Source organism: Triturus cristatus, chromosome 12, assembly GCF_964204655.1.
Source record: "Triturus cristatus chromosome 12, aTriCri1.1, whole genome shotgun sequence".
In the NCBI taxonomy this organism is placed as follows: domain Eukaryota; kingdom Metazoa; phylum Chordata; class Amphibia; order Caudata; family Salamandridae; genus Triturus; species Triturus cristatus.
The window spans coordinates 296527197-296542240 of record NC_140595.1 but is presented as its reverse complement, the minus strand read 5'-3'; the positions used below and the strand labels follow the sequence as shown (position 1 = coordinate 296542240).

Here is a 15044-nt window from a genome sequence, read left to right as displayed (position 1 = left end):
ATACATTTCTACAACAAACTCGGAAATGAACGTGGTGGTTGCATTTTTTTGCTGTGTACTTTGCTATAACATTTGTGACACATGCAAAAGAAGTGAGAAGAGGTGGTGAATGAGAAAGAGAGCAAATTGGCACGAATAAAGCACAAATTCAGATTTCTGGGCCACACTGAGTGTGATTGGGTTCAAGAGTTTTGCAATATCTTGGCAGTATATGGCACTGGTCAGGTTCCGTCGGCCTCCAACTTACAACCATTAGCAGGGGAGAGAGGCACCACCCTTGTACCGGAGGAAGAAGCGTCCATAGTCTACAAATCCATAGCTCCAAGATCCACATACCAAAGTCTTCTTCAGATGGATTTCAAGCGAGTCACATGACAGTTCTCAGACACTAGCAGCTACAGTAAAATTTACATAATAAAGAAGAACCCACCTCCAACCATGATCTTGCTGTGTTAATCTTGAACTCAAGGGTGTTTCAGCTTACTTGTTCCTATTCGGCATGTGGATAACTTTGCACTTTGAAAGACCCATATCGCTTGCCACTTCAAACCTACGCCAACTTCCAAGATCTGCAGTATTACACATGAAGCAGCAACAAACAGCACCCTTTCCACCTGGCCTAAAAAGTTATCACTACTGGAGGTCGCAACAAGTCAGAACATCATGATACTTAAGATGAATAACTGTAAAATAAAAAAGTTCAAAACAAAGCAAATAATTCTTCTATACCTAAACCCTCAAAATATGGAATCACTGCACCACCGTCCCACCTTCATGCTTGCTCCATTACTCCTGGACTTCAGAAAAAACTCAGAAACCGCACTTCTCCAAGGCAATGCAGTCAGGTGATACGAGCTACCATCACCCGTAATCCCAGAACAAAGGGCTCTGAACCCTTTCTTCTCAACCCCATGCTCCAGAAACATGTTAAGGATCAGGAATGGTAATCCTTCTGATCTCTTGCAATCTTGATGACAATGTACAGCTCTCCAGTGTGCTTTGCCATGTTTGTGCTGGACGTATGCCTCGGATGCCAAACTTTCCCCATAGCATAACAATGGCCAGAGTGTCCTCGGTCATTTGTATCCTAACTACTTATTGCAGAAAATCTACAACAGTGATTGCCATGTTTATTAGCCTGTTGTGACAGAAAAGTTCCCTCTCCGACACTGGCGAGCTTTCACCCCTGACACAAGCTCCCCATAGCAAATGTATTCTTTTTTTTTTACCTATGCCTACATGGCAAATGTGTCTGTACCGAGGACACCCTGTGAAATAGAATGTAACCCGGAGACAAGCTCTGTGGCCTGGAGGCACACACTGCAGGTACCCACCTTTGCTAAGCACGACTACCGTCAACTCTAGGGCTGTGGAATATACATAGATATATAGTATGTCCGCAACTATGGTACAAATATGGGCAGAAGCCACCAGCTGGAGTGCTAAGATTTCTCAGTAACCAGAATATGGGTTCCTTCACCGGTGGAGACTGTCAAACTCTTTTGAGCTCCAGATTTGGGGCCACTACCTGACGACTACCCTTTGCCAGGTTCAGTAACCTGAAAGTTCCTCAGTCCGCCGTGCAGAGCTGCTAGAGATCCGCCTGGAGAGAAGACGCTGACTTACTACAAAAGAGGGGTGCTGGATGTACACTCGCACAGATTAGAGGTGATCTTAAAAAGGAGAACTTTGAGGAGCTGAGGCAGGAGAAGCAGAATCCAGTCAGCTGCCACTAACGGATAACCTGCACTACCAGACCGTGTGGTGAATCAGAGACCCTAGGGACCCTGTAGTGTAACCTGAAGAAGAGGCTCCTGCAACAGCTTGTGACTCGTCGAATCAACTGCATCCGATGGCTACCCATAAGAAGGCAAAGCGCTCGTGACTGTATAGTGCCGAAAGAACTGTAGAACTGCGACTTTCAGGGTTATTGTGCACTACCTTGGATCTAGCCACGATTTCTATCCGAAGAGAAAACGCAGAACCCAGATGGAGCCAGAAGATTTGTACCCATCAGGTTTCCCAGGAGGGCAATAGACCCTAGTGTGCACAGCAACATCATACACTACCTTAGTGCATGGCATAGCATCCACTTATACCAGCTAGCTCTCTCAGTGTTATTCTTACCTTGATAACTGGGTGCCATTCTTTTTGCCCTGTAACCTTTATGTACAGTGTTGTGTTTGTGTGCGAAAGTAAAGTATGAAAAGCACTTGCTGGACAATGGTTTTTCATCACTATTAAGGGCCTGATTCCGATGTCGGACCAAATGATCACCTGTCGTCATTTACACACCTGCAAGTAGGATGCGACAGAACCTCGTTTGGTCGCATGCCTATACCTTTCAATGAGAGCATGCATTCCAAACGGAATGCATGCTCTCATTGAAAAAGCAGGGGTGCAGTTTATCCCTGCACCTGTATTGTATTGTATTGGGGATTTATAGCGCGCACGGCTACTCAGAAGAGTGTCCCGGCGCGAACCAGCAAAAGAGATGACAGAGAAGCAAAGAGAAACTAATGGAATAAAAAGGTCTTAAGTTGTTTTCTGAATAAGATGGGGTTTTGAAGGCTGCGGAGCTCCAAAGGAAGGAAGTTCCAAGACTTAGCCGCCAAGTAGGATAAGGAACTACCACCTTTTCTTATCAAACGGATTTTGGGCACAGACGCCAGGCACACATTCGAGGAGCGTAAGTGTCTGCCCGGAACATAGAACGAGAAACGTTTCCTCAGGTACCAAGGGCCGTATTCGTAGAGTGCTGCATGGGCCGTCACCAAGGCCTTGAAAAGAACTCTAGCTTTTAGCGGCAGCCAATGTAACCTACGAAGATGTTGTCTGACGCTGGTGTGCTTGGGTAAATCCAACAGCAGCCGTGCGGCGGCATTCTGCACCACCTGCAATTTATCCATAAAATAACCAGGGAGACCGACATATAGGGCATTGGCGTAATCAAGGCGGGAGGTGACCAAGGCCCTGATTACCGTTTCTTTGGCGGAAAGGGGCAGCAGGGGCAGGAATTTCTTGAGCATCTTTAAAATGCCAAAACAAGTACCTGTCAATTTACTGATTTGATTATTAAAACTAAGTTTTTCATCAAACCAGATCCCCAGATTCTTCACGGGGAGACCCGAAGGAAATGGTGGTGGAACATCGACTGGCCAACAGGTATGAAGGAACCCAGAAGGAAAGTCCCCAAAAAACAGTATTTCTGTTTTATTTTCGTTACATTTCAACTGGGCAGAGTTGAACCAGGTGAACACCGCGGACAAACAGGATCTGACGTGGTCAGTACAGGACTCATGCTTTTTCCAAGTGAACAAAAGCTGGGTGTCATCAGCGTACGCTTCCACTTTGGCGCCCAAGTCCTCTGCAAGCTGAATAAGCGGGGTCATATAAAGATTAAATAACAAAGGACTCAGTGTGGAACCCTGAGGGACCCCTGTAAGAACATCTTGGGTGGTAGAAGTAAAAGGAGGGATCCACACTTGCTGAGTTCTACCGGCAATGAAGGACTTAAACCAATTCCATGCAGCGCCGTTGATGCCAAGCTTGTGTAATCGGGCCAGGAGGAGAGCATGGGGGACGGTATCAAAAGCGGCAGAGAGGTCCGAAAGGACCAACATTGCCCTGCCCCCAGCATCTAACGACTCCCGGATAGCCTCAGAGATTTCAACTAAGGCAGACTCAGTGCTATAAGAAGCACGGAAACCCGATTGAGATGAGTGTAATAGGCCGTGTTGTTCAATATAGGCAGTGAGTTGTTTGTTCACAAGTTTCTCACAAACTTTGGCCACAGCCGGCAATAGTGAAATGGGCCGGTAGCTGGAAAGAGTATGGGGATCCAGCATAGGTTTTTTTATAAGAGGGACCAGCATGGCCTGCTTCCACGGAGAGGGAACCGTGGCCGACTCTAAAGAGGTGTTGATCAACTGGTTCACCAGAGGATTAGTGATATGGGCTGTGCAAGCCAAAATTTTTGCAGGGCAGGGGTCTAACGGGGAGCCAGACTTAAGAGTAACCAAGGCAGCCAGAGACTCCTCAAGAGATATGGCAGAAAAAGAGGAGAAAGAAATTTCAGATGCAGAGGGGGAATAAGAGTCAACAAACGGCTGCAAGGTCTGAACTGCTGGTGAGTCAAAAAGCAGTTGGAGAGATCTAACTTTGGACATAAAAAAATCCGAAAGCTCTTCACACCAACTAGAAGAGGGTGTGTGCACATTGGTCAGAGCTTTAGGAGAAACAAAGCTTTTTACAATATTAAACAATGCCTTGGCATTATTGCCAGACAAAGCAATACAGTCCGAATAGTAACATCTTTTTGCCGCAGTAATAGCCGCATAATAAAGTTTTTTAGCTTTTTTTCAATTCCAGCTTATCAGTAACATGGTAATTCTGTCTCCATCTTCTTTCAAGCCTTTTGCACTGTCGTTTCTGCGATTTAAGCAAAGGCGTGAACCAAGGGCTGGACAATGGCATTTTAGGGCGACGAGGTCTGGCCAGAGGCGAAAGATCACAAACCGCCCTATCAATCCACTCGTTAAAATGCCCCAAAGCAAAGTCCAGATCTTCCAAGAGATGCGACAGACAGTCAGCTAACGCGGTGCACAAAGCTACAGGGTCAATCTTCTGAGGAACCCTATAGGTAGTCGCACCACGAAGCCTAGACGAAGGAGGACCCTTGGTAATATTCCACGCAAATGGAACCAAATACCACCTGGTGGCAAGTACCTCAAGGTGCCTGCCACCGGGTGCAGGGATCAAAAAGGGTAGGTGCCCCCTAGGCCGCCATTTGGTGGCCACGCACCCATGGAGGCCATGCTGGGGCCCCCAAAGACAGTTTCCCACTACCTTTTTATCCTGGAAAGCGGTACAAAAAGGTAGTGGGAAACTGCCATCGTACTCCTCGCATGGAAAGAGCCGGCCGGGGGAGTACTGAAGGGTTTCCGGATGGTGGACGGGCTCTCCGAGCCAGTCGTAAGCCATCTGGAAATCCAAGTCAGATTACTTTCCGATCGAGCCCATCAGAATGACTCGGTCGGAAAGGAATCTGAACAGCACATTCCGATGCAGGCAGGAGGCTCCGACCGATGGTGAGAGCCCTTCCTGCCAGCATCGGAATAGCCCCCTAAGTATCTTATTGAGTTTTGAGTTTCTCCCCAACACACCTCCTTGACTAAGCCTTGGACAGTTGACTTCGCAACCCTGAGAGTCTAGCACTGAATGGGGTGCCTGGTGTTCAGTTTTGTGTCCAACAGTAAGGTAAAGCCCAAGGACGCTCACTGGAATTAAATAGTACCAGAGGCCATTGAACACCAGTGATAAAAGGCAGTACCCGCAGTGATACTGCCCAAACACCACTTACTGACCAGAGGGTGAACGAGAGACTTCTCCTACCTCGTTGTAAAGACACCCGTCACGTTTCATGTGTCGATGCATACCCCTCAACTCACCCTCATTTGGAGGGTGTCACCCTTCTCGGACTCATATTTGCCCCCAAACAATAGACCTCCCCAGATCGCCCAAACTTAAAACCGTCGTCACCCAATGGGGTCACCCACCATAAGTAGTCAAACTGGCTCTCATTGGTCGCTCAAATGGTTGAGAAGTACAATTACCTCACCTATAGGAGAAAGAGAGTGCCACACGAAGTTCTTGTGTATGTGGTATTCACGAAGTACAAACCACATACATACCTTCCATAGCCTGGCATGTGGGTCTTCCCAGTTACTGTGGGGGGGCAGATGCCCCCCGTTTGGCAAACAAACTGATCCGTAATTCAAGTGTGAACTTGCCTCTGACCAGGCCGATTATGCAGCCTTCCTAGCCCCGGCTTTAACCAACCCTTCTCGGTCTCGACAAAGATGGGGAAGCCCGTTCACCTCGGGAGGTCGAGGCTGGCGCCCTACCCACAGAGAAACCTCGAGAAAGCCGCGGTGAAGCAGCGGGGGCAAACATGGCTTTATGTCTCCCTTTCCACCGTGTTTTAGGCCTCTATCCAAGCCGCTTATGGGCTGTAAACCGTCCCGGGAACCGTCTATGCTCTCGCTAATCGCCAGGGCCCATGTTTTATTCATGGCGTGGGGGAGGCAGCGCAATAAACATGAAAATATGTATTCTGTCACCATGACATAATCGGAAGTGGAGGGGGTGGGGGGGATGGAGTGGAGGAGCGCGCCACAGCGCTGAGAGGGGCCCAGCCCGCGCGCACCTCTCCAGATAATGCACACACACAGCAAGGCCGAGCAGTCAGCGTCCTCCTGTGAGAGGACACGTATTCACCATCAGCCACACTAAGAGTATCTTTTTTTAAAGTTTGTTTTGTGGTGTAAATTCGGACTTACTTTGTTTTTTTTCCTGTCGATATGCTTTTTCCTCGTTTGCCTTTTTTCTCAATATACGTTTCCATAATTGTAGTCGTGTTGTCATGGTACTGCACTTATGCTGCTTTTTGGTCTTTACGTCTTCTAATTGTGAAATAAGCCTTACTTGTGCTCAGTGAAGTATATGCATAAGTTCGCGTGGCAAATGAATCATAAACAAGTTTAGTAAAAGAAACAAACAACAGACTCCCAGAGCAGTGAGATTGGTCCACAGCGCGAGGCCAGCAATATGGAAAGGAGTCGCAATGCGCTGACATCTATAAGACCTGCAGGGACCCCACAGGAAATACAGGAGGCGCCGATGACAGACACATGAGACGCCTCTCCAGTGGATGGGGTACAGAACACAGCCCAGGGGAGACCCCCCCCGACGCATATACAACACCTATGAGGGGAGCCTGACAGTTCCAGCAAAGTCTATGACCCCCTGAGCGAGACCCTTTATACATGTTCAAGGCCAGCCATGTAAGCTTGAGGGAGACCCCAAGGAAAGGGTGAGCAAGACTGAAGGTACCAGACTTAAAGAGGAGATCCAGGTTTACGCAAGATGACTCTATATTTATAAAATACAGATATATAAAACGAATACAAACATATGATAATATAATATCCACAGTAACTCGAGTCCGTTGTCGCTCCTTGAATTCTCGCCACAGAGTCAATAGAAAGGTCCATTTGTGCAGGGGTGGATAACGCAGCGCCCCGGCTGGCCCTACTCCCATGTGCAGATCCGCTGGCCACACAAGGATGCGTTCACTCCACCGTTGGAGTGAGGAACACCCCTAGTTGTGTGATTTTATTCAGGGCACAGGGGGTCTGAGATATCCTAGAGGTACCCTCATTTATCATTTAGGTTATAAACACTCAGACATTTGTCCCAAAGCACAAGAGACAGAGACCCCCCCCCCTCCAAGTTACAAGCACATTACACCGAGGCAGATTCATTACTGTGCAAGAGAGGTGATATCATACTAACAAGATGCCCAAAAGAACAGTATGTCCACTTGTAGGACACCGAGTGCTTTGTACAGGTCAGATAATGTCCCTTGCCCTAGTCTGCGGTCTCCTTTGCTGCACCACCTGAAAGGAACAGTGTCCACAGCTTTAAAACTCCAAGGCCAAAGGACTGCGGATGAATGTCCCTTTGTGCGTTAATGAGCGGCCACTCGTGGGTCACCCCCCTCGAAGTCCAACCAGTTAAAGAGATGACCTTATGTATGGAACTGGTCCAGGAAAAATACCGAGTGACGCCATTGGTGGATGTGGAAATCTGGAATAATTGTTTTGGGGAGGAAACACGCATGCATGGACATCCATGTATGTTTCTGAAATAAATAACGTTGGAAGTCAGGTAGCCGCTTGGCAGAGATAATACTAATGCCCAAAACGATGAAATTCCAAGAAGGGCTGAAAGGATTCAACTATCAACCTTAGAAAATCAATAGTCAAATACTGTAGTTGGATTGTAGGATGAGAGATGAGAACATGTTTATCAAAGTGCGGGCTTGCACCTGAAGTGAATAAAGAAAAGTAGATGCTCATCAGGAGATTTGATGTAACCCCCAACACCAGCTTCACAAGTCTGGGGGGATCAGTAACAGCCAAACATCACTAGACCCACAGCAGACTGATGTTCCACCCAATACCCAAAGGACTCCTGAATGTTCTGCTGCTCCACTGTGAGAAGGTCTACACTGTGGGCCTGAACATTAGCGGTGCATCGGTCCAGTGATCGAGATACATCAGGGAGGGAGAGGGACTTCCCACAGCTTTGTCATGAAACGTGCTAGAGGGTCACAGGGGTAGATAAAGGTATGAAGTGGCACGGGGAATACGCCTGTGGTATTCAATAGGGTTTTCCCAATCACCGCGTCAAAGGCCTGTAATCTTGGTGTCCTTTAAACTGAGAGACCTTAAAAACCAGAGTCGCAGTAACCGACATACAAAGACTCGACCCCGAGGACCCGGATGCAAGCGACCAGCATCATCTTGATATCCCACCATCACCAATATTTCAATTCACTCCCAGAACACCACCCCACCTATTGACATCACACGAGGACTCCCAAAATGGCCTTCAGCTGACACAGCTTGATGCTCTAAGTCTTTTCTTCCTGAGATGAGGTGCCCCGAAAGATGAAGGGGCCGATGATGAGCATCAGTCTGATCTAGGACATTCTTTTTAGGTTACAGGAGTCCGGGGGCATGTGGCCAGTAAGAGGAACGTTTTGAGGGAATTGAAGCCAGACTGTTCCGAGGCACACCAATATCAGACGGATACCAGCTCCTGTACTTAAGGTTGAGGGCGGTATCTAAAACAGCTATTCCCCATGACTGTGGAAACTATCCACAGTGAAACAAAATGGCAGTGCCTTTCTAGCCACCTGTGACAATAATTTTGCATTTCCAATGGCTATGGAATGAGCCATACTTTATTGATGTCAAAGTGAGACACAGGCTGATCAATGGAGCACAGAGCGGCTGTGTCTGCAGCCTGCAGATAGCCTTTCATAGGGGATGTGATCTCCCCTTCCAATGGCAGGAGCCCGGCTCCCATGAGCCTTGCAGCGGTGGGGATAAATGTGCTTGCTGCGGCCATCGCACAACAGCCTTGGGTCCGCAGAGTGTGCGACAGTGCTCATGTGTTAATCTCTTCTCTGTTTCCAGGCGCTGAGCACAGGCTGCTCACGCAGCACAAAAGCCGTTCCTACCTAATTTGTGGCTCTTCCATTACTCCTTTTGCTAGTCCTGAGGCATCTGGTAGATGGGCTGGCATTTATTTGGCAGGGGGCTTTGTCAAGCTCTACTCACCGCATATGGTGGCGGTGGCCTCAGAGCTTTCGGGGGGTGAGGTGTGCAATGAGCATGACCTCAAACTGCTGTACCAGATGCACCTCAGTAGGCATGCTCTGGTGTTTTTGCCAGATTACCTATAGGGAAATCGTGTTCCACAACATATGCAACATATTCTCCCTTTTATGGATTTCTATATGTAGATTCCAGTCCTTTCCGCTGAACAAAGATATTGAGGGCGGAGGTTTATGCAGCCAGAATTTTTCCAGATGTCCCAACTGATCGCCACATAGGAACCACCACCACTTCCACTTTCATGACTTACGTCACCATGACCACGGTGGCATAAACACTAAGGCCCTCGTGACGAGTGAGCTGGAGTGATATCTGAGTGGGGTTTAGCTAATTCTGGCAGCCCGGGTGTGCACCTACTGGAAATTACCGGATGTGGAATATACTGCCAGATCTGACCAGGTGTGAAAACACATTTGGTGAAACCACAGGGACTCCGGGCTCCACTAACTCCCTCTCAATAGTGGGCGAAGCAGGCAAATCAGCCCCCCACCCCTTCGGCCCACGTACGATGACCCAATAGGGCCACCGAACTCACATTTACCAATGGCTCAGTGCAGGAGGTAAATGTACGTGGAATAGTCCCCAGAATCCTGGAAAACGTGCAAAGGACCCACCAATTAAGTCATCTGCAACTTGTAACTTCTCTGAAGTAGGATGTAGGCGGATGAGGACAGCTTACTTTCTTCGCTGTGTAGATGTGTATGAGAAGGTCTAGAAGGGTTTGTGAAGGATCTGGCTGGTGATCAACCTCACATACTACTGGCTCCAGGGACACCAATCCCTTCCAAATATGGCCCAGGAAGGACCAGTCAGTCTTATTTCAAAAGCACCATCATGATGGAAGGTTTGGCAGGAACAGCATCAATCTATGGAACCTCACTCTAGGAGGGCGGCTTTGGCAGGCTCCTGTTTGACCCTCTCAATGATTTGGCTGTGAAATAAATCTCCTCTAAAACGCCTGACACTACATCATCAAAGGCACGTTATAGCAGGTTAAGGATATTTAATTGAAATAGGGCAATATTAACAAATGAAAAGAAAAAAGTGGGGGGGTGTCCCTCGATGTAATGCTAGGCGATGTGGTTCAGGGTATGAAGCGACAGGGAATGGAGTAGGAAGGGGAGCGGTAATATACAATAATCTCAGACCTGCCCTATATTAAAAACGAGGAGTCTCACAACGGCATCTGGCTTAAACATCTGGAGGACTGGGCTTTTGACCCACCTTTTTTGTCCCCAGTTTGAAAGAGGTGGGGCGGCTCTCATACACAGGGCACAGGCATAACGATGGACTGCTGTCCGGAAATGAGGAGACACACATCTCACATATACAACAAATCTTATGGCCTCATAGTCCGCTTCGCTATACAGAGTATCTCCTATCTACTGGTGTTTGCCCGCACTTGAGAACAACTGAAGTGCACGTTCTGAGTCAAAAAACTCAACTCTGATCTTGCCAGTGCGTCGATCAGAATGAATGGCGATGTCCATCAATATCAGCGCATAGTGGCCCGCATCAGCCTGGGTCCAAAGAAGAAAGGGCAAGAGGGTCAGCAAGCAGGACACTACCACTCACAACACCTCCCCGAGGGCGAGCTTTAGTGGCCAACACTAGAGTAGATGGGAATAAAAATATAACCCCAAAAACATAGAACAGGGGCTGCTTCTGCCCAAACTGGAACCACCGCACGTGCGTCAGTCCTGGAAAGGTGGTGGGAGACAAGGCACTGTGGACACAGCAGTGCAGGTGTCCATGGCTTAGGGCCGGGTGAAAGGGCACGCAGTAGGGACTCAAATCTGCAGACTGGATTTACAATCATCTCAATGTCTGGCACGTGGTTCCCAAAAATTGGGAATATCGCGAATGAGCAAAATAAAGAAGGCAGAAATAGAAGTGACAGCCCGCCTATAAGAGAAATCTTGCCCTGCGTACATGGCCTCTCACTGGACAAAAGATGTTGCGATGCACAAGTAATAATGACTAAAAGACATGTCACTCACTGTACTAAGCAGCACCATAGGCGATTTATCCTGTTTCAAGACAAGCGTCACCTTCTGCAGGTAGTAGGGACAATATTGACTCTTACCATCGGTGAGATGTCGCCTGTACATGGACGGGGCATGTCTCTTACAGCACAGGAGAGGGAGCCTCATGGAGGAAATGAGGCGTCTGTCCAAGAGGCACGGACTTGCACTAACGGGGTCAGAGGTAGCCCTCTTGGTGTTCAAGAGGGTATCGTCAGAGTTCCAGGGCATCTTAGGCTGGTGTTAAAAGACCTCTGTCCGAAACGAAACACAAAAACATTTTAAGTAGCAGAAGTAAACAGACGTAACATATAAACTGATGCCCTGATCCTTTCTGTAAGTGGAAGGAATAGCCACTAACCAGAATGCAATGGTGAGATGAATTCATTTGCCCCAAACGCAGTGAAGGGCATCTATGAGAGAAATCGTATGGACTTTCCAACATATTGCAGTATCATTTTGCATAGAATGGCCATATGAGATTAGCATTCAGCAACAATGTATTCAAACCCTCTGGATTCCATATCCAGAGGGCCCCGGGAAACAAGACTCTGGGCCGAGGAATCCTGTGGTCCTCGTAGCAGTGCGTCTGGTAATAAAGCCAAGGTTGGCGGGCAGATTGCCACCTCGCCTCCGTGGTGCTTCTGGAGTTCCTGTGATGGGTGCAGACACTTATGGCTTCTTCCGATTGCATTACAAGTTGACATAATTTACTGGAAGGTTGATTCCTGGCTCCAGCCCCAATGCATTCTTGGTGCATTTCCTGCTTTATCTATTTCAGGGTCTCCTCAATAACGGCATAGAGCTTGGCCGGCCACATCTGTGGCCTCTACCGGCTGCCTCTTCGGTGTTAGGGCACCTGGATCTGCAGCTCCTCGTCTTCTTCCTGGTCACTGGTCACATCCTCGGGGTCTTCGGAACCAAACCGTGCACCTCTCATCTTCCCAAAAAGAGGTGTCTGCTGCTGCCGGCGGAGCCTGCATCGAAAGAAGAGACTGAATCAGTGTGAAGAAGATAAAGTGCAGTAACCATGATCCACCAGACCTCTAACAGACCTTCAAAAAGAGAGATGTCCTCTCGTCCCACTCAAACATAATGTTACTGCACCGCATGTATTGCATAGGTACTAAAAAATATTGGAAATGTTGTAAGGCATTCTTTAGTTGTCTTCTGCACACTGGGTTACCTCTGCCCACCACCCCCAGGTCCTTCCTCGGTCCCCATCATGCCAAATATTCTTTTCTAAGAATATATATGTGGGATACGGTTGGCTGCAGGTGTCAAAGGACACAGTGTACTCTGCTTTGCCTCTTCATGATATCTGATGTAAGAACTGTAACAACGTGTGTGCACACAAGAGAACTCCAGCCTTCCTCTGCTCTCCCTTAGCTTCGATGTCCGCTCACCGTCTCTGAGAGCAGTTTAGGCAGGAGATGGCTGCCTGGTGGCATCCTACACGATCTATTAGCAATGACAGCTTGAGCAGACTGTGAGGGGCAGCTGTAATCAGCAGAAAAGGGAAGCTGCGTAAATCTCTGGTGGCGTCTCATTCATGCAGAGCACAGTGTCCTGCTCAGGAGACCATAGTCCCGTACAGATAGACTGGCGCCGCTGCAGAGGAACGTTACTAAGATGGTGCTTATTTCTCCGCCAGATGTTAAAGCAGCTGCAGACTTAAAGCATGCATAGTTTGGTTGTATGACAGAGGCACGCATGGCTAAAATACGCATGCCTCTACCCCGCAGCCCCAACAACAAATGCGTCTAAACGACGCATGCCTTTACAACACATGCCTTTACCATGAATTTCGTGGTAAAGGCCTGACTGGTAAAGGGATGTGTGGTAAAGAGCACACCCGAGCCCTTTGCATGGTTAATATTTCAAAAGAACAAGAGCGACCAATACGTCCTTGTGAGCTGGGTGTTGCATTTGAGCAAAACACAAAGTTCACAAAGAACTCATTTATCAAAACAATACATTATGTGCAAGCTAATATAACTCGCTCAGATTAATCTAAGACATAGAATTCAAATTCCGACCTTACTAATTAGGTCACGGTAATAATACCCGAAGAATATATATATTAAACAATATCATAGGAGAAATTCTTTAAAAAAAGCCCCAAAAATGTCAGAGTAGTGCTCACTTCAGCTGAAGTAAGTAGGATTTATTCTGTAGCCGCAATCATTACCACAGATGTATTTCCTTATACATTTAAGAATTTGAAAAATGTACACTATAAGCACATCAGAGTGATTTGTGAACCCCAGTGAAGTGACCAGAACCTAACATGGTGAATTCTAAGGGAAAAAGTAAGAAGCGGGAGAGCAGGTTATTTGTAAAAATCAAAAGGACGAGCTGTACACAATGGATAATGGATCATTCAGGCTCTCTCTTTTGTTAGTGTCGACGACTTTTCGACCCTCTCTTGATACGAGGTCTCTTCAGGACAGCGTTTCTGGGGACAGTATCAGCACAAGGCGTCTATCTCCTGATTATATCCTTGTGGTAAGGAGGAGTACCGAGTGATATTAGGTCTGTGGATGTATGGGGAACAGACAAGCAGGAACAACAGGAATACGGATCCACAATTTCAGTTATTTCCAATCTAAGTTGTTAACAAGGAATTTAGTGTCACCAAGCTGGGCTTCTCAATGGAGTGGTTGTTCCGGAACGACCACTCCATTGAGAAGCTCGACTTGGTGACGCTAAATTCGTCCCAGAACTAATACGAGTGATTAGCATCGGTATCCAAATAAGTTGCAACCGTTAACCCTCGACGCAATCCCGTTTATCCTTGTTAACAACTTAGATTATAAATAACCTTCTCTCCCGCTTCTTACTTTTTCACTTAGTATTCACCCTGTTAGGTTATGGTCACTTCACTGGGGCTCACTATTCACTCCGATTTGTTCTAGTGTAAATGTTTCAAATTCTTAAATGAATAAGGAAAAACGTCTGTGGTAATGATTGCTACTAAAGAATAAATCCTACTTACTTCTGCTGAAGTGAGCACTACTCTGACTAATTGTTGTTTTGGGCTTTTTTAAAAGAATTTCTCCTACGATATTGTGTAATATATATATTGTTCGGGTATTTTTACGTGACTTAATTAGGAAGGTGTTTTGCTGATGCTTTTCAGCATCGGCAAAAAAAAAGGGTTATTGCGGATGTTAAAAAAAATGGCATGATCTCTACAAGAGCGTGTTTACACATGGGCACATATTCATCATAATGCTACGCCAGCCCAAGCATCACCGTTCATAAAAGTGCATGACAGGGCGAACATTTCGTTTGCATTTTAATTTGCCATTGACAGGTGGTTGATGCCCATCTTGGAGTGGTAAATAAAAAAAAATGTATAAAAATTGGGCAAAGCTGGCCTTTTTTCAAATAAAGAAGTGGCCAGGTGGGAGTTGGAGGGTGGCGTTTACATAATAAAAAGGCAAAAAAAGCTTACCAGACAGGTGGGGGAAGTAATGACGTGCTTGGGGCGAGCAACATGGCAAATGCAGGGGCCAGAGATGTGAGAGGAAGCAGCACATAGTGATTAGAGAAAACACACATGCATGACCGTTGACTGTTAAACTCAAAAGGAAAAAAAGCTGTTAGTCAATGTGGTACCATGGAACGATACAAGTCATCATAGCAACCTTAGAAGTATCTCCCATGGGGGGAATTAAAAGAAGATTAAATTTTTTTTTTTTCTCATGGGTGAGGCCCCAAGTATATGCAGTTAAATCTAAATATTATCCGGGGGTGCATTCATGAG

At 47.0% G+C, this 15044-nt stretch overlaps 1 protein-coding gene across 11 annotated transcripts in view; it reads right to left on the bottom strand.

Annotated features, from left to right (window-relative positions):
• Nucleotides 1–6913: 6913 nt before the first annotated feature.
• The window catches only part of CCDC102A (coiled-coil domain containing 102A), an 820703-nt gene continuing 812572 nt past the window's right edge, over nucleotides 6914–15044 (bottom strand). For all 11 annotated transcript variants that reach the window (XM_085636974.1, XM_085636976.1, XM_085636977.1 and 8 more), the window contains one exon: nucleotides 6914–12249. In XM_085636974.1, coding sequence (XP_085493100.1) covers nucleotides 12123–12249 — 127 coding nt within the window. In that variant the 3' untranslated portion in view covers nucleotides 6914–12122. The remainder of the gene's footprint in view (nucleotides 12250–15044) is intronic.